At 34.2% G+C, this 18,309-nt stretch overlaps 1 protein-coding gene across 1 annotated transcript in view; it reads left to right on the top strand.

The window, feature by feature from the left end:
* Positions 1 to 297: 297 nt before the first annotated feature.
* LOC118199965 (glyoxylate reductase/hydroxypyruvate reductase-like) overlaps positions 298 to 18,309 on the top strand; it is a 32,139-nt gene continuing 14,127 nt past the window's right edge. The window contains exons 1-6 of the mRNA XM_035371871.2: positions 298 to 466; positions 4,004 to 4,134; positions 8,656 to 8,728; positions 13,253 to 13,369; positions 16,086 to 16,177; positions 17,585 to 17,665. Of these exons, the coding sequence (XP_035227762.1) occupies positions 396 to 466; positions 4,004 to 4,134; positions 8,656 to 8,728; positions 13,253 to 13,369; positions 16,086 to 16,177; positions 17,585 to 17,665 (565 nt within the window). The 5' untranslated portion in view covers positions 298 to 395. The remainder of the gene's footprint in view (positions 467 to 4,003; positions 4,135 to 8,655; positions 8,729 to 13,252; positions 13,370 to 16,085; positions 16,178 to 17,584; positions 17,666 to 18,309) is intronic.

Genomic DNA, 18,309 nt, shown 5'->3' with positions numbered 1-18,309 from the left:
ATTATTGTATCTATGGTTACCTGAGAAGGCAGATTTCTATTTTCAATTTCTATCCACTTTGAAACTGTAATGTTAAAAAAGGTATTATTCAAATAGAAAATATTTTTAGAGAAAAAAAGAGGAAAGTATTGTTTTAACTCATTAAAATAATGGCTGAAAAAGAAGCAAGAGAAAGTTTGAGCATTGAAGAACAGTTCAATCAAAAAACATAAATTATCACTATGCAGATTATTTTCTTCACGTTCATATTAACTTTATACTTCTAGTCTCGTTTTGGCGATTTCTTTTAAGAAATAAGCAGTGTTATTACTAGAACATTCTTTCAAAAAATTTAAACGGATCAAAGTTTAAATCTTTTATTATTTTGCAATTCCTGATAAAAATTTCTTTCAAACATGAGCAAACCTAAAGTATTGATGACTAGAGTAGATATACCTTCAGAAGCTATTGAAAAAGTGAAGGAGAAGTAAGTAATGAAATATACACCATTTTTAACGAGAATTTAATTTCCTTTTGTATAGTAAGAAAATAATATACCATTTTCTTTAGCCAATTTTCGTTTATTGAAAATAAAAACTGCTTTGCTGCAACAAGGCAGAAATAGGCACAAAATTTTTTTGAAAACAAAATCAAAATTAAGAATCATTTAAAAATATTTTCTTAGTTTAAAATTTTAACGAAAATAAAAATTACATTTGCTAGTATACAATATTGAGCTTTCATAACTGTAACACAGATAATAAATAAAATTAGTTTTTGCACCTATTTTCTAATCCATATATAATGAAAATGATGCAAAAACATAAATAAATTTTAAAAAGCAGAAGTAGGTAAGATTATTCCTTTTGGTTTCTACTCATATTTGTCCATTCTTGGCGGTAATTTAAAATATGAACTAAAAACTGTAGCATATAGCATGACAGTTAAAAAAAACATAACATTAATTAATAAAAGTATACAGAGATACATTTTTTTTTTTTTTACTTAATGTTTCAATTTAATTCTTTGACATTTAACGTCTGTCATCATACGATGTTATCACATTTCTTTGTCTGACTGTAATAAAGAAGAACATGACAGCCGTAAATATTGGAAATATATACTAAAATTATCTCATTAACCATAAACCAAATTTGATTAAACTTCTGTTGAGTTTTAAAATTTGTGATATTTGGCCTTAATTACAGGCAGGCGGTAATCAATAAAATTTGGTAGTTTGCATCAGTATTAAAAGAGAAAATGGTACTTTTCCGTTTTGCCGGCGCAAGCGATAAAGTCGCCAATAATGGTACAACCGATGCCAAACGGAATATTCTCGCTGGTAACCTTTTACGCCTCATTCAGATAGTTCAGTTTTATGTCTAAGGCCATTTTCGGCAATTAAATCAATTAGGATGCAATCACAGCGCTTACCCGAAGCCGAAAATATAGAAAAGGTAAAGTCAAGGGTTAAATTCATCAATTCTAATGAGAATGCACTAGCGAAGTAAAGCACTGCAGTTTTACATAATTTCTGAGTAAGCTATTCGTACGAATTGAAGTATTTTTTGCATTTAAACTTGTGTTCCAAATTAAGATTTAACTTGAAATTAATGTAAATAATTACTGAGAGCATTATATTTTTGTAGAGTAGTATACGTGAGATGAGATCGCTTGGGCTCACGTGATATGAACCGGTGAAACAGGATGTTGAACCATGAAAGCATAGTAAATTCTTAAATTAATGTCTTTTTATAAATTTATTGTCTTTATTTATTGGCTTTTTATAAAATTTTAAGCGATATTAAAATGTATATGCCTTCAAGAAAAGAATTCTTAGGACTAACCTTTTTTTCAATATTTTTTGTGTGTATAATGTATGTTGTCGCCAATAAAGTCTGCTTGGCGAGATTTGCGCCGGCGAAACGGAAAAGTACCGAGAAAATTTGTCTAATTTAATCTATAACTAAAAACTGTAGTATATAGTATGACAGTTAAAAAAAACATAACATAAACTAATAAAAGTATACAGAGATACATTTTTTTTACTTAATGTTTCAATTTAATTCTTTGACATTTAACGTCTGTCATCAAACGATGTTATCACATTTCTCAATTTATCTTGCTGCTGTTGCCCACCTACCTCGATTTCACAGAAGTTGTCACCGTTCTTTTATTTTATCCAACAATACAGTTGCAACAGAAAATTATCATTTTGTGGAAAGAAAATGTGAGACAAAGACGAACCGAGCGCCTTTTACATCTCTACATCCTCTTCATTTCACTAATCTCTTGACTAAAAATCTGTGTCTGTCAAATGAAAAAATTCAAATGGTATTAAAAAAAATCTAGAAGTTGAGCACATGTATCTTATAGACTCTATAATTTCATATCATTTTAAATATATCTAGTGGTACATTAATAGGCGAACTTAATTCTTTCCCTTCTGTTCGTATCTGGAAACGTTAGTATCTCAAAATAACGCCTTTTTAAATTTTTTTATTTATTTTTATTTTTTGGTTGTTGTTATTGTTGCTGCTGTTTCTGGTTAAGGGAAATCAATTAATCTGTTCTCATATTTATAATGTTTTGAAAAGCAAAAATATGAATTCATGAAGAAGTTATTGGTTCATAAAAAGAATCATTAAATTAAAAAAATCAATTATTGATACTTGTTTTATATTTTGGGTTTTACGTACAAGCCGTCGCTCAGGCAAGTAGAACGATTTTGCCCCAGTTATGGATGACCGTGTCCTTTAGAATTCCACAGTAACGTTTGGCGATTGACGACCGTTGCCGAAATTTCTGCCAACGATAGACGAAATAATATATCAATACCGCGACACTTTCTAACTCCGAGCTGAAAGTTCCAAATAACGATCCTCGTTCGTCATTGTGGATATTAGTCGACATTATGCAGGTCTTATCGATCTAAATCCAGTATCCTGAATCACATTCTGCAAATTTCACAGGACAGTGGGCGTTGCATTGAGCTCTGTAGCCATCTACCCTTGTGATTGGTATGCCACCAATAGACCAATCTACCGAAAATTCCCGTCTCATTCCATTATCTATACTTACGTGATTGCTCATTTTACCTGTTGATAGCTTACAATATTTATCCAACTCTTGCGAAAAACACGGCAAATGTCGTGAAGGAATACGAGCATATAAATCGTCGAAAACTTCTCGTGCGCTCTTATCTTCTCCACAGTCACAGCTTCCCAGTCATGCACATGTACGCTAACGTATTCGACTCTGAATATTTGCAAAATTCTTCGATGTCATAATTAGTACTTTTCGTTCAATAATTTTCGTAAAAGTACAGATAGTTTGTAAGTTCTTTTAATTTTGCATACGTATAAGATATTTTCTCCCTCCTTTCCGCATGTCTTTGTTGTGTAACAGGAATGTTGTGTCTCGGGCTTTTCTGGAAAGTGTTCTGAAACTACCTCTTTTGAAGGAAAACTGCACAAGTCCGAGAAAATTGTAATATAAATTATAAATTACTGTTAAGTGTTTGTGTCATATGGTATATCTTTTAATGAAGCCAATCTGAATCTTTTTTATTTGCATATTTTTTATGTTACGTTTCTTGTTGTATTTATATTAAATAAGTTAGGTTCCACTGCTGTTTTGAAGGATATTTTTTCTCGTCGTCTAATGTTATCATTCGGTTAACAATAAAAAAAATAACCGTGGACAAACATGAACATATTATTCGCCGCCTACTGTATTGCCGTACTTATTGTATTTTATTCCGTACTTATTGTACTTCCGTAATACATAATGTATTACTTACGTAGTTTTATCCCGTATTATTAGTTTAGGAAGATATTACGGCACTTCCTTTACCAAGCATTTCCTTGAAAAAAGGTTTTTTTTTACTCTTTTCTGGTACTTAGATTATATATTAATTTGAAATTTTACTGCTTTTGATGTAAGAAAGCTGATGGAATTTTGTTTATATGTTATAAGGTTGCAAATACAATTTCTTTTAGAATTTTTATTATTAAAATTTCAGATGTGATGTCGAAATTTATGAGAAAGAGAATCCAATTTCCAAAGATGAACTCATAAAAATGGTTGCTGGGAAAGACGGCCTTTACTGTTTGCTAACGGATCCTGTTGATAAAGATGTTATAGAAGCAGCAGGTAATTTGCAAGTTGCTGTTCTTATGTACTTTGTTTTAAACAAAAAAAAAATTATAACATTAATCTTAATTTTAATTATTCAAACTACTATTTCAAATATATATTAAAACTGATAAGAGGTGATATAAAACAAAAAAGGAAATATAAGTACAGATAACATTATAAGGCATTGGAATTGTATTATAAAAGGTAGTGTGTGTATGGAACGGAATAATAATTTAGCAGCACGAATGTCAACATAAATACATTTGTTCTCTCATAGAGGGATTTTGGATCTATCCTAAAATATCTCAAAAGATATAAGAATGGAATAATTCGCATGTTTTTGTACATACAATCTTTCAGAATTTGACGGCATAAGATCTCTTGTCTTTAAATATTTAGCTCTTCAATACCTTCGAAGAAAACTATAGACTGATTAATAGAATTCTAGCTATGGAATATTATCGTATGAACTTTTCAGATGACAGTGGTTAACTATGACTTCAGTCTTTAAAAAGTATGGGAGCCATCTTCTATTTACCGTTACGAACTTAGTAGCGTTTTCAAGATTTCTGACACATAGTGATGCACTGATGACAATTTTTTTTTTTTTTTTTTTTGTGTGTGTGTGTGTGTGTGTGTGTGTATTGAATTAAAAATAAAGTAGAAATCCAGACATGTTTAAGATGAAAATTTTAATTTTCCGAGTAGCCATGATAATTCAAATAAAATAATTATCTTAGAATTTTTCATGTATGTGGTTACTTGTGATCAGTAGAGAAGCTACGGGCTATTTTTAACAATTTAAAAAAATATTTAAATGTTTCAATGTCTTTGTTTCCTTGATTATAACTGTTGCTTTTTATAACATAAATATTCATTCATCATAAGCATGAAACAAACATTCAGCAATTTAGCACAGCAATAATTTAACAAACTATTTGTTTTATAATTTGCGTCGGATTTGGGCCAAAGACATATCCAAATAAAAATGACAATATCTGAAAACTATTTGGTATACAATATAACAATATAGCGGTAAAGAGACAATTAATAATATTCGTAAATGATAATGAATGATAATCAAGTAGCTTACAGTAAAATGAAGATAAAATTCTTTAACCAATCAACATAAAAGTCAGTGTTCAACAGAATAGCAGTCAATACAAAAAATGATAGATTGTTTCCTCTCATATACAACATGTACACACAATTTTTAAATTAAGCATTGTACCCATTATTCCTCACAAGAGTTGTAGGCATCTCTGCAAGTTAAGCAAAACCATTTTCTGTTTCAGAATCTGTATCTGATTTCAAAATATGCTTCTTCACGCATTTCAGCTTTTTATCCCTCTTCTTTTAACATTTTTCTGTCCTTTATCTTTCTCTTTTTTGTTTCTTATTAATTATCTCTTCATAGTCATTTTACGATATTTCTTTTTCAGATGTGTCAGTTAAGATGGCAGATTTCCTTTTGCATCGGCCGTTGTTGTTTCCGAAGCCTTAGAGAGAGGTCTAATCTCTGGGGGGGGGGGGTTAATCTATTTTTCTCTTTCAAGAAAGGAAATAACATAGAATAAATTATTTTGCATAGCAAAATTCAAAAAAAGAAATTCTAAATGTATAAATCAAAATATCAGAACAACTTTCCCCACCATATGGTTTCGGACATTTTTGTTAACTTATAAGAAATATTACGATTGATAAAAAATTAAAGCAGCATTTTAAAATTTAATACATGGACAAAATACATAGGTAAAGCTGTTTTTAAAGAGATCAGTTTATAAGGTATTTCTCCCGCCTTCCTAGCATGCCTTCGTGGTGTGGTGGTCTGCACGCTGGACGCGTATTCCAGAGGTCCGCGGTTCGATTCCCAGGGAAGGCGCTGCTAATTTTTCATCTTACCTGGTTCCAAAAATACCTAATGTCTCTACAGTGGCGTCTTAACTAAAAGGATGTTGGATGATGAGTCTCCATACCCAGGATTTGGCGATTGGGTCCCTTAAAAAACCCCGGTCGCCCTTTAAAAGGGGGAGTATATAAGGTATTTCTCTCGCCTTCCTAACGTGCCTTCGTGGTGTGGTGATCTGCATGTTGGGTGCGTATTCCAGAAGTCCGCGATTGGATTTCTGGCGAAGGCGTTGCTAATTTTTCAACTTGCCTGCTTCTAAAAATACCTAATGTCTCTTCAAATTAACATAACTGTTAACTAGACTACAAGACTGTTAACTAGATAGGACAGAACCTCTTATTACCCATTGCGGTGGAGCTCTGACTGTGCTTATATAATAGGAGCCTTCATAAGAATTATATGTAGTTAAATCTATGATAAAAAATTTTAAAATACTGCATAACGCGGGTATTACAACTATCCCCTAACTTCCCTAGTAATCACCTCAAGTAAGAATTACGTTAAATTAATTAACGCAAAATTTATTAACAGCTTCACAGAAATACATATTCAACGCCGAAAGGATATGTATTTGTCCAAGAAGCAATCGTCAATATTCTACAATTTGGCCTTTTGTAAAACAGCTTAGCAAATCTTGGTGCAAGTGCAGTCACTCAACTACTAATTATTATTCCATTTTGTACATGAAGTCTTGATCGACTCTCGACTTTTACATCAACCAGGTTGAAAACCTGAAAAATGATAGATAATCCAGCCTCATGTAAGAAGGAAGAGAAAAGGCAGATGTATGTGCCATGAACGAATCAGGTGATCAAGATCAAAAGAACTTCTTTTTTTCCTCTTTCGGCAATGTTGAAAGCATGGATGAATGTTTCCTTATCTGCGAGAAAAAAGGAACGTACTTTGTTTATCACTGATCATGTCACAATTTTTTGTTATGTTTTAGTTAAATCAAAGACGAGTTTTCTTATTTGAATTAATTCAAGTATGATTAAATCATAAGACATATTTTAAAATAGGAAAGGCGAATGTGCGTGCCATTGGACGCAGTCATCTGATTAGTTTCAAAGGGATTCTCCTTTTCCCTCCTGTCTCCTGCAACGTGATAACATGGACGATTTTTTCCCTATCTGCGGGTTAAAGTGGATGCTCCTTGTTTAGCACTGACTGCCGCAATTTATTATCAGGTTTTAGTTAAATTTAGCGCAAAATTAGAATTAGGTACATTTCCGTTTCGGCGGCGCAAATCTCGCCAAGCAGATTTTATTGGCGATAACACACAGTATACACATAAAAATGTTGAAAAAAGTTAGCTCTAAGAATATTTTGTTTTGAAGGTAGAAACATTTTGATGTCGTTTAAAATTTTGTAAAAAAGCCAATAAATTTATAAGAAGACATTAATTTAAGAATTTACCATGGTACAACATCCTGATTCGCCAGTTCATATCACGTGATCCTAAATGATCTCATCTCATGTAAACTACGCTACAAAAATCTAATTCTCTCAGTAATTAACTACATTAATTTCAAGTTAAATCTTAATTTGGAATACAAGTTTAAGTGCAAGAATTATTTCAATTCATGCGGTGGTGTGGTGTTGGTGTATTTAATTATGGCAAAGCACACTAGGGCTATCTGCCTAAGGGGAGGGATGCCTTTCGTGGAGGACTTTCTAAGGGAAACTGGCTCGTATACACGTTACACATGGGGAAAACCACGAAAACGCCCATGCAGCCAGCCCGTTCGCGGGATTCGAACCTCGGACCGAACTACCAGTGTTCAGCGTCTTTACCGCTCGGCCGCTGGTGGGCTTTCAATTCATGCGAATAGCTTACTCAGAAATTATGCAAAACCGCGGTGCTTTACTTCGCTAGTGCATTCTCATAAGAACTGACGAATTTACCCTTGCCTTTGCTATATTTTCTCCATCGCGTGAGCGGTGTGATTGCATCCTAATTGACTTAATTACCTCCCGAGAATGGGCTTAAGGCATAAAATTGAACTATCTGGTAAAATTTCTATGTAATTGTATGCCGGTATTGAAAGAAACAATCAATCTGATAAGAAATGGCTGCAACTTGTTTTGAAAATGTTAAAGTAAAAGGTTACCAGGGAGGATATTCCGTTTGGCATCAGTTGTACCATTCTTGGTGACTCATTCCGGCAAAATGGTAAACTGCCTAGAATTATTTCATATATAAAATAATCGATATACCTCTGTTTAATCTTTATTCTCATATTAAGTCTCAAACTGTATCTACATCTTTAAAGTTAGATTTATTCTCTTTCTTTTAACTCTCCCATTCTCATTACATGCAAATGCCTTAGCTAATTCGATTCGTTAGACAATAAGGTTTTGCTAGTTTCTGAAAAAAATAATTGTCATTTGTATAAATTTTAACAATTGTTGATGTCACGTCACAGCCTTGAATATGATTGAAATTAGTATTAGAAATATGAAGAGTAAATGTAATTGCAAAAACTACAATTTAACTTTCCGCTGAAATTATTATTTTCAGATGAATTGAAAAAACATGTACTATGACTTGATTTATATATCTAGTTATCCTCATAAACTCTAAATAACTTCATAAAAGTATAAATATATTATTTCATTTGTCTTAGGAAAACAGCTCAAAGTGATTGCCACTATGTCTGTTGGCTATGAACACATTGATCTGAAAGAGTGTGTGAAAAGGTAAGAGCAGCTAATCTCTTAAATATTTCTGGATGATGGCTAAATAAAAGTTTTTTGGGGCTCTCTTTTTACAGGGTGATGACACAATATCTGGCAAAAATATAAGAGTAGAGACAGAGGGGTCCGAAATAAGCAGATTTTATAATAAAGTTGTGTGCCACAGTAAGGTGTTGAGGAGGCTGCTGAGCGGTAGGTAAAAGATTCATTCAAGGTGTAAAGTTCAAGCGGTATGCATGAAAACAGAATCCGCCGATTTGGGGTTTAGGTATTGGATTTCAATTAAAGCTGAACAGCCCCTCAGAGGAAGTACAGACACAAGTAAAAGCTACGCAAGCACCGCTGTAGCACCCTGGGATTAAGTTATTACCGAACCTAGGTAACTAATAGACTTCTGCGCCAATTTTGAGGGAGAGCACCTCATTGTCAGACCACAGGTCTCCCATTCCTCTTCCTCTACCATCGGTCTGTCAAAAGAACTTTCGGCTTGCCGTGTAGTTTGAATACCCCCTTCCCGCGCATCACTATCACGACTTACAAATATTCATCCGTTTTCTGGGATTCGAACCTCGGTTAATCGGTATTGCAATCAGGGTCATTAACCACTATACCGGCTGGACGACATCAAAGGAGGTACACAGAACGCTTATTGGGTGCCTCTTTTGAGCAGATGCTCCATTTCCGGCTGCAGCCCCATACATAAAATACATGTCACCGAGTTCCACGCTCATGTAACGATGCATATCGTTCAAACTCCGCACAGGAAATGAAATTTTAAGCCACCAGAGCCCTTTCATCTACCGCTCAACCATGCATTCTGTTACTTCAAAGCACCATTTTGCGGCACAAATTTTGTTATAAAATGTGCTCTTTTCGACCCCCGCTACCTTCAGTTCGTATGCCAGAAGAAGAAATGCATAAATATCTAATCTGGTGATAGTACGCTAGCCAAGGGCTAAGTCCACTCATCCAATCAAATAGGCGGCATAAGAGTCGACGTAGTTTCTGACATTACAGCTGAAGTGAATTAGCGCTCCATCGTAATGAAACCATTAATTGTAATCATTTTGCACTTTAATATGTGAACAGCTGGAGGAACATCAGAAAGAATCTTGGTAAAAGTATTTTATAGAATGATGCTGTACGTGCGGCCGTCTAAGAAATTACGTAGAATGTACGTTCCTAATAAGTAGTTGCATATTAGCCAAAATAGTAATGTAAAATGTTTCCTGATGGACATTTTATTTTATCCACGTGGATTGTCATGCCCCAGAGGAGAGAACTGTGGGTGTTAAACATACCCCAGTCTGTAAAATTAGCATCATCAGTGAATAAGAGGTATGAAGGGAAGTCAGAATTTGCTGTAACTTGCCGTAGGTATCAGCAGAGAAACTTCATACCTAGAGAAAAATAATTCGGTTTCACGCCTGCGCTCTCTGAAAATAATATGAATAATTTATTTTCTTTATACAGTCCTCCAATACATTGGTTGACTGACGGTCAACGCATCTCCAACTATAGAAGGGTTATTCAAAGTCGCCCAGCCGTATAGTGATTAGTGACACTAATGCAATACCCATGAACCGGGTTCGAATCCCTGACCAGCATCGATGTTTGTACGCGTGTAGTATACTTTCGGATGGTGGAACTCAAAATATATGGCGAACGGAAAGTCCTCTTGAGAGAGTGATGGTAGGGGAAGTTGTCACTGAATTACATGTACCGCCAACAATTGATGGCACAACGCGGACTGTTCTCCTCTTGAGAAACCTCCGTATTAAGCGGGAGGCGGGTCATCCAGTTGGTAGTTTCCCTAAAAGAAGAAAATAAGAACGTCACACTTGCTACTGCCCCCCCCCACACACAACCGAGACAGCAGACTTTGAAAGAACTCTCTTATAAACCAACTGTTACTGTCCGGGCGCGCGAGGTCATCACCACTCCTGGTTCCCGGGTTTCGCAGTGGTAGCCACACACATGTTTGGAGATTTGACTGGTTGTCAGAAATGCTACCTTCCAGTACTACGCAGGATGTCCGAAGCCGTAGAAAAATTATTCTCAAATCAGCGTATTACATTTTTTTCACTTCAAGAGTTCCGTATATTTCCATATTTTCCTATGTACATCCTGCCTACAAACCCAGCAGCCAGCAGATCGCTTTCATCTACTGATTCCAAAAATGTGTATCTCTGCTCCAGCGATGATGATTATTTTTCCTGTATTCCTTCATTCAAAGATTTTTACCTTATTTAAATATATTCGGATTAAGACAAAGTTATAAAAAAGACTTTTAGAGCTAACATTCCTAAAATTCCATCAGATTATCCACAGGCAGACTTCTATAATAAGGAAGAATTTTATCATCTGAATATTTCCGCTTCTTTTTTTAACTGCTGTATGTTTTTCTTTTTTAATTGCTGAACTTCTACGGTTTTAAAATATGTTTCTCGTTCTTTCTTGTGTTCAAGAAATTATTTGTGGTTAGCTATCTTGTTGTCGTTTTTCCATGCTTCAGGGTAAATATTAATGTATGTGTTCTTCTCGAACGCGTACAGCTCGAATGAGTGTCATACTGTGTAAGATAAAATATGAATTTAGTAATGTGTAAATACAGAATATAATGTATGTTTAGTTTTTTCTTATTTCAGTGGCATCAGTTTGCTGTGAAATTAATTTTAATTGATTATTTATCTTTTAAAATGAGTTTCTATTTAATAATTACCGTATTTACCGGTGTATAAGACGCGCCCCCTTTTTTATACACATTTTTGAAGGATAAAACTTTATAACTAATCATTACAATTTCGCCAAGCTCTTATCATTTTCTCAGTTTGGGGGTGGCCCGAAATGTCTCTCTGCAGCCATGTTTCGATGTTCTTTGGCATACGCAATCACACGTAACTTGTATACTATGTTATAGCAATACTGATGTTGTTTTTGAGCGATAACTCGCCAACATATTTAACATAATTGAACAGTTGAAATCTCACACACTTAAAAGTAGTCCACAAAAGTTGGAAAGTTTGAACGAACCCAGCTGTGATCGTCGATGACAGCGCATGCGCATTCACTTCAAATTTCCAGAAATGGATGTAATCAAAAACTGAGTATCGACGTACAAGACGCCCTTCGTTTTTCAAACCTATTTTCAAAGAAAAAAAGTGCGTCTTATACGCCGGCAAATACGGTGCCTAAAAATTTGCTTAGATTTTATTTTAAATTTAAATTTTGAATTTCCTCATAAAAGTTTCCCCTTTTTAAAATTTCCTTCTGTGTAAGACACCACTTTATAGACACTCCACTTCTGGCCCTTCCCTTCTCAAATTTTATCCCAACCCCGATTTTTAATCTTCCAATACATTTTGTCTTTCTCAAATGTAATTTCTTGTTTCGTTTACTGTATAATGATTTTTCTAGCAAGGCTCATGCTATTGCGGAAACGTTAACATACAGTAACTTAAAAATTTTTTCTCCATTTTTGTAATAAATCTGTACAGTAGTTTACGTCATTCTTTTATTTCGGATTTTCTAACTTTTCTGCCGTTATTAAAAGTGTAAGTTTATTCTTTCAACAATTATCTCCGTAAATATTATAACAAATGACTTCCAGAGCGAACTCTTTCTTTCCTCCACTTTCCAACATCTTTCAATTTATTTCAAGCCCCGTGAAAACTTAAGGCGACTTTTCAAGGTTTGGCAATATGTTATGTTTAACTGAAAGCAGATCAGCTAAATAACAAGCATCATCCAAAATCAATGATCATGATTTTCAAAACATTCTTACTATCGTAACAGACTTCATGCCACAGACAGAGCAAGAGCTAAACAGGATGGAACCATTGTAAGGATTACATGAACAGGCAGTCATCAAACATAAAATAGTCTACAGTAATTTCTGATCTTAAAGCTCAGCTTCAACAGCAAAATCTGTGTGTTGGGAAGTTACTTAAATCTTCTTCTCCTGAGCAATATTTTATATTGCAACCGTCTTCATTGCGAAACATAGTAGTTCATTTCGGCCTTCAAATAACCCTCTTGTGGGTACATACTGGAGGGTACATAGGTATGTCCCTCTCAAACAGCCCTCCTTGAAAAGCTGTTCAGAGGTGTGAGATAAAATACCTCTTTTGATACTAAAAACACTTTGTTATCTTTGAAATTTCGGTATAGAAAGACAGTAAAGGTTTAACAATGGAATATTTAAAACACAGAAAAATTAAGTAAAATATTTCTGTAAATATAATGAAAATCATCTCAGCCTCTGTGTGCTAACTTTTGGGAAAATGAACTACTATTATTATGCCAGAAAGACTCAGTACTTCAGCAATGGATTTAAGGAAAACATTGCTTTTTGTTTGGAACTATTTAGTCATTTATTTTGCAACATCGATTTTGTTTGCTAGGTTTTTAATTCACAACTCAAGTGATTTTACAATAAAGAAATGTTTATTTCACTGCTAAAAATGTTTCTTTGTAGGCATAACTAGTAATTTATATTGCTTTATATATATACCTTTTTCCCCGAAGGAAAATCCAAGTGAGTAACACACCAGATGTTTCATCTGATTCAGTGGCAGAGTGGACCGTCATGCTAATGTTATGTGCCGGACGTAATTTTATGGACGCTGCGACCGTGATAAAAAGGTAAAGTATGCAGTTCTGTCCCATCCTCTTATCCGTTTGTTTAGTTGATTATGGCAAAACACACTACGGCTATCTGCTTAAGGAAAGGATTACTTCGTGGAGGACATTCTAAGGGAACTAACTGACTCCTATACACAATACACATGGGTAAAACCAACAAAACGCCCATGCAGCCATCCCTTTCGCCAGTACATAGCGATTTTACCGTTCGTACATTCTAAACGTCAATTTTGATGAAATTTTTTCAAATCTTTTTTAAATTATTTTATTTTAAAACATATACTTTAAACTTAACAAAAGTCTTTTTGTTTTACCTCTCCGGTGATTAGAAGCAGAGTTATGACTGCTCTTGTTCTACGTCGTGAATCGGAAGTTGCTGTTTTAAAGGCCGGAAGTGGATGTTTACGTTCACACAGACTACTTTCAGTATCTTTTAACTGAAAATTTTTTATTTGAACACTTTTCGTGATGTTCAAAAGGTGATTTTAAGACTTTCTGTGAAGTGCTCGGGAATACGACCAATTTCGGAGTTTCAGTTTCATATTTGGCAAATTTTCTTTTTATTCTATTTGTGTTTATATTCTGCTTTTTACTTCATTGTACAAAGTAAAGGCAGTATTGTAATCACGAAAAATTTCGGGTATCATGTTTCAACGAAAATACCCCTTTTGACTGCACTCGAATTCATTTGAAAGAGATTTTTGCATGACAGAGATTTTTGTGTACGTACGGGCTAAAAAAAATTTAAAAAAAAAAAAAAAAAAAAAAGGAACTATTTTTTCCAAAATTGATTGTAGAATGGATTTGAAACGAAATCAGCAGGAATTTTTTTAATGCTGACTGTATGTACGTACGTATATATCTCTCATAACTCAAAAAAATGATTAGCCGTAGAAAGTTGAAACTTTGTATATGGACTGCTATAATAACTAGTTGTGCCCCTTTCTATTTTGTTGCAATCGGCCTCATCAAACGTGTGTGCATATATATATATATATATATATATGTATGTATGTATGTATATTTGTGTGTGTATGTATACCCGCCCTCTTACTCAGCTTAGTAAGTTCCTATTTTATTCTTATACGTTGGTAAATTGTGCATTTTATTGCTCTAAAAGTGACTCGATGTTCCGATTAAGCTTTTTATGCTAGTTGTAGAATAATCAAACATTTAAATGTGCTACACGTGACGAGTCCGTCGTTTGTTTACATTTGAAACTCTTAATAGTACAATCAATTAAGTCATTTGGGGTACCAACTTCAGTGTCTTTTTGCCTAGTGAGGCGGAAGTTAAGTTTAAAGTTTCGAGAACCGAAAATGTTGTCTTCCTGCCGTTGGCCGAAGTGCTTGTTTTTGAGTATAAACTCTAATTTTAATTATAATTTCTTTTAAACTGCTTTTAACTGTACTTAGTGTTTTAGGTTTTTCTGCATTTTACAATTTTTAATGAAGATGTTTTGAGTTTTATGCATTTTTTGCCGCGAACCGAGAAATATATTTCTAATGAAATTCGAAGAAATAAGTTTAAATGAAATGCAGCAAAAAATGTGTATAATTTAATAGGCCGTACAAGGAAGTCATATGGTGTTCACATCAGATTTTTTTTCTAACATTTTGATCAAAAGTACTTTTGCTTGCAAAGTACGCAATTTGTCACTGTCGCGGCATTTTTTAAAATTCTGTTCTTTGAAAATGTTCCCAATGTATGGACAATTATCGAGGAAAGGTTACACTTCTTGCAAATTTACATCGTTCTGCTTTGGGAACAAATTATCCAGATAAAACATAAAGTTCGCAAAAACTGTTATAAATATTATAAAAACCTGTGTACATGGAGCTTTGTGATGACAAACTGTTAAAAAAAGTGTTTTCACGGAAAAATTCAAAACTTCAGGGAATGTTTTTGTAATATAATATATTATGGAGTATAATAGGAAAACAGGTATTTACTGAACTAAATAACATTGTTTCTTGACTTCTGTATAGAAGTAATACAATTTAAATACGCATTTAAGACATTGATTAACGTATTAGGAAAACGTAACCCTCAACAATATGATATCAAGGCATGTAGCCCTCAACAATATTGATGAATCGCAGATTGTCGATTCAAAGCTCCATCTTTACGTTCTGCAAAATCACGTAAAAAAATTAAGACATTCATGAAAGAAAAACATTTCACCACCTGTTTTAAAAAGTATATGAACAGGAACTACGAAATAAGCAATTATTTCTGGGCGGAAACTTTCATATAATTTCTCTCTCTAATGACAAATAAAAGGTTACTGCAAACGTATATTATGATAAGCAAAAAATCATTGTATGATGTCATTTTTATGTCTAACGTTTTACAGAAATAAATCTATAATTAGCTTCTGATTCATTCTCGATTTATATCAGATGAAGTATAATCTATATAAGTGCAGCACGCTTTATTGCAGAATAATTTTGTATTTCTATAAATGTTTGTACAATAGTTTTTTTTAATGCAACTTCCTGATTTCTACTAATTTGTTTTTGCTCTTGATGAAGAGGGACCTGTAGTAGTTTTAATTAAAACCTATGCTAAACACAAGATTACTATTTTTTTTATTTTAAGAACATGTTGTTCAAGAACGTGTTTGCAAAATACTGTCAAAATATAAATAATTTCTTCTAATTTGGTGAAAATGAATGCCTTTTGTTTACATATTTGCAAATTTTCTTCGATTTAGGGGAGAATGGATTCATTCTTGGCGACCTATGTGGCTTTGCGGAATAGGCTTGCTAGATGCAACTGTTGGAATTGTTGGGATGGGAAGAATAGGTATGTATCAATTTATTTCACGTTAAAACTCTTCTCGGGCGCTACTGAGTTACTTTTCGTTGTCAAACTGAAGGGTGCCATTTCTTAACAGTTTGGCTTTTTGCTTTTTTATATTTCCGTGCAAACTTCCTTTGCAATGTCGAATTTCTATATCGTAATTCTATAGTTATTACATCCGCCTAGCTTTCTGGCACTCCAGGTTTTCCAAATTAAGTACCAAATTTAATGAGAACAGTTAGTGCGCAGCAGCAATTTGCGGCGTAGAGATAATGGTTAAGTTAGTTTCTTTATGTTTTGCCGCATATTTCTTATATTTTCCAAATAGTCCTAAAAACGTGTCTGGCTATTATAGTAGTATCGAGTTACATAAAATATTCTTCAAGCAACAATGATCGGAAAACTATTTGCATTAAGCGTTTAAATGTCAATGAAGGGTTGCACAATCCGAAAAGCACTACTTTGAACTGTCAGAGACCTGGACGTGTAAGAAATGTTTTTCTCCATTTTTGATATCTATATATTTTGACTTGCCATTACCGGTTCTTTAAATCCACAGTTTAAATCCATTTGTTTCTGGCTAGCTGGTATCGGAAGTATCAGACATGGGCACAGCCTAGCCCACCTAACCAAACAAGTTGGTCTCATGGTCATAACAGGCCAAACTGGTTAGCTGGTGTATAAGAACCGCTGATTTTAGCAAGATGTAACTGTTCTTGTTTGCAATATTTTTCCAACGTTTCCATTGACAGAAAATCATATGGAGTTGTCCGTTTTGGAAACCAGCAGGATAGGTGAAGCTTAGGGTCTAGACGAAGAATCAAGTAATGCCATTATCCTGCATAGCTTTCAGAAGCATTTCAAATTCTTTCTGTTTCGCGGAAGAAAGACGACAAGGATGTTGCTTAATGTGCAGATGGCTTCTAATGTCGGCCATGCATTGTGTCACATTCGGCCGACCAACATCGCTTAATAAATGTGAATAGATATCTTTAAATTCTTGAATTAAATTACAGCTTGCATTTAATTAGCATTTAGCTTTGAGTTGGCAGTCAAATCTTTTAATTCAGCTGAAGACTGTTTTCGATTGAAGGAACTTCGCATGACGCTTTTCAGAGAAGAACATGAAGCAGTTTCGTTTCCTCTGACATATATATGTAGTCCACCGCTTATTCTAGCAACTCTAACTGACACATTTTCTTTTGATAAGTCTACAAGTTGGAAGGTATTAGATGTTACAATTAAAATGAGCTTCCTCTTTCCTGATGTTATATATCTAATCATTCACATATGTAAGCGCGACGTTATAAATTAATTGATTTTAATTTATGTAAAATAGCAATGTAAACATTCCCTACTGCTAAGAGTTGTATACAATGGTTTTAATTTTGTTCTGCTTTCGTCCTTTAGGGCAAGGAGTGATGAAAAGGATTTTGCCATTTGGTGTGAAAAAGGTTCTGTATTTCGACGTATTTCATCCAATTAAACCAGGTAAGTGCAAAATATTTTAACCTGATAAGTCATAAGCAATCCAAGGAGCTTCTATTCTAGACTTAGTAGCTCCTGTTTTGTGGGCAAATCTAATGGAATATTGTTTATTTAGCCAGAGAGGTAGGATTTTATGTTAATTAACTAGTTATTATGAGTCGAATCTTTACTATAGCTTGTTCTTTCCGTCGTACTCCCCAGAATACAAGTTAGTTCTTGTGTATTTAAGCCGATAGTTTGAATGTTTATTAGAGTTTCTGGCAGCCCTTTTACTGTTACGTACTATTTCTAACTCTGTCTAACTTTTATTCCGGCTTTAGTATCTTGATAATCGGCGTTTAAAGTACGTGGCGGCAAGTATCTTTAGCCAGCTGGAGTAGTATATTTTATGGGTTGTCTTAGACTACGTTACCTATACTGAACATTCCAGATTAGCATCAGCCCACCAGCGGCCGAGCGGTAAAATCGCTGAACACTGGTAGTTCGGTCCGAGGTTCAAATCCCGCGAACGGGCTGGCTGCATGGGCGTTTTCGTGGTTTTCCCCATGTGTAACGTGTATACGAGCCAGTTTCCCTCAGAAAGTCCTCCACGAAAGGCATCCCTTCCCTTAGGCAGATAGCCCTAGTGTGCTTTGCCGTATTCTCAA

This window comes from Stegodyphus dumicola, chromosome 3, assembly GCF_044657685.1.
Source record: "Stegodyphus dumicola isolate Sdum_Otavi_A_Nest chromosome 3, ASM4465768v1".
Classification (NCBI taxonomy): domain Eukaryota; kingdom Metazoa; phylum Arthropoda; class Arachnida; order Araneae; family Eresidae; genus Stegodyphus; species Stegodyphus dumicola.
Note: the sequence above shows the minus strand (reverse complement) of the source record. Positions and strands in the feature narration are given on the sequence as shown.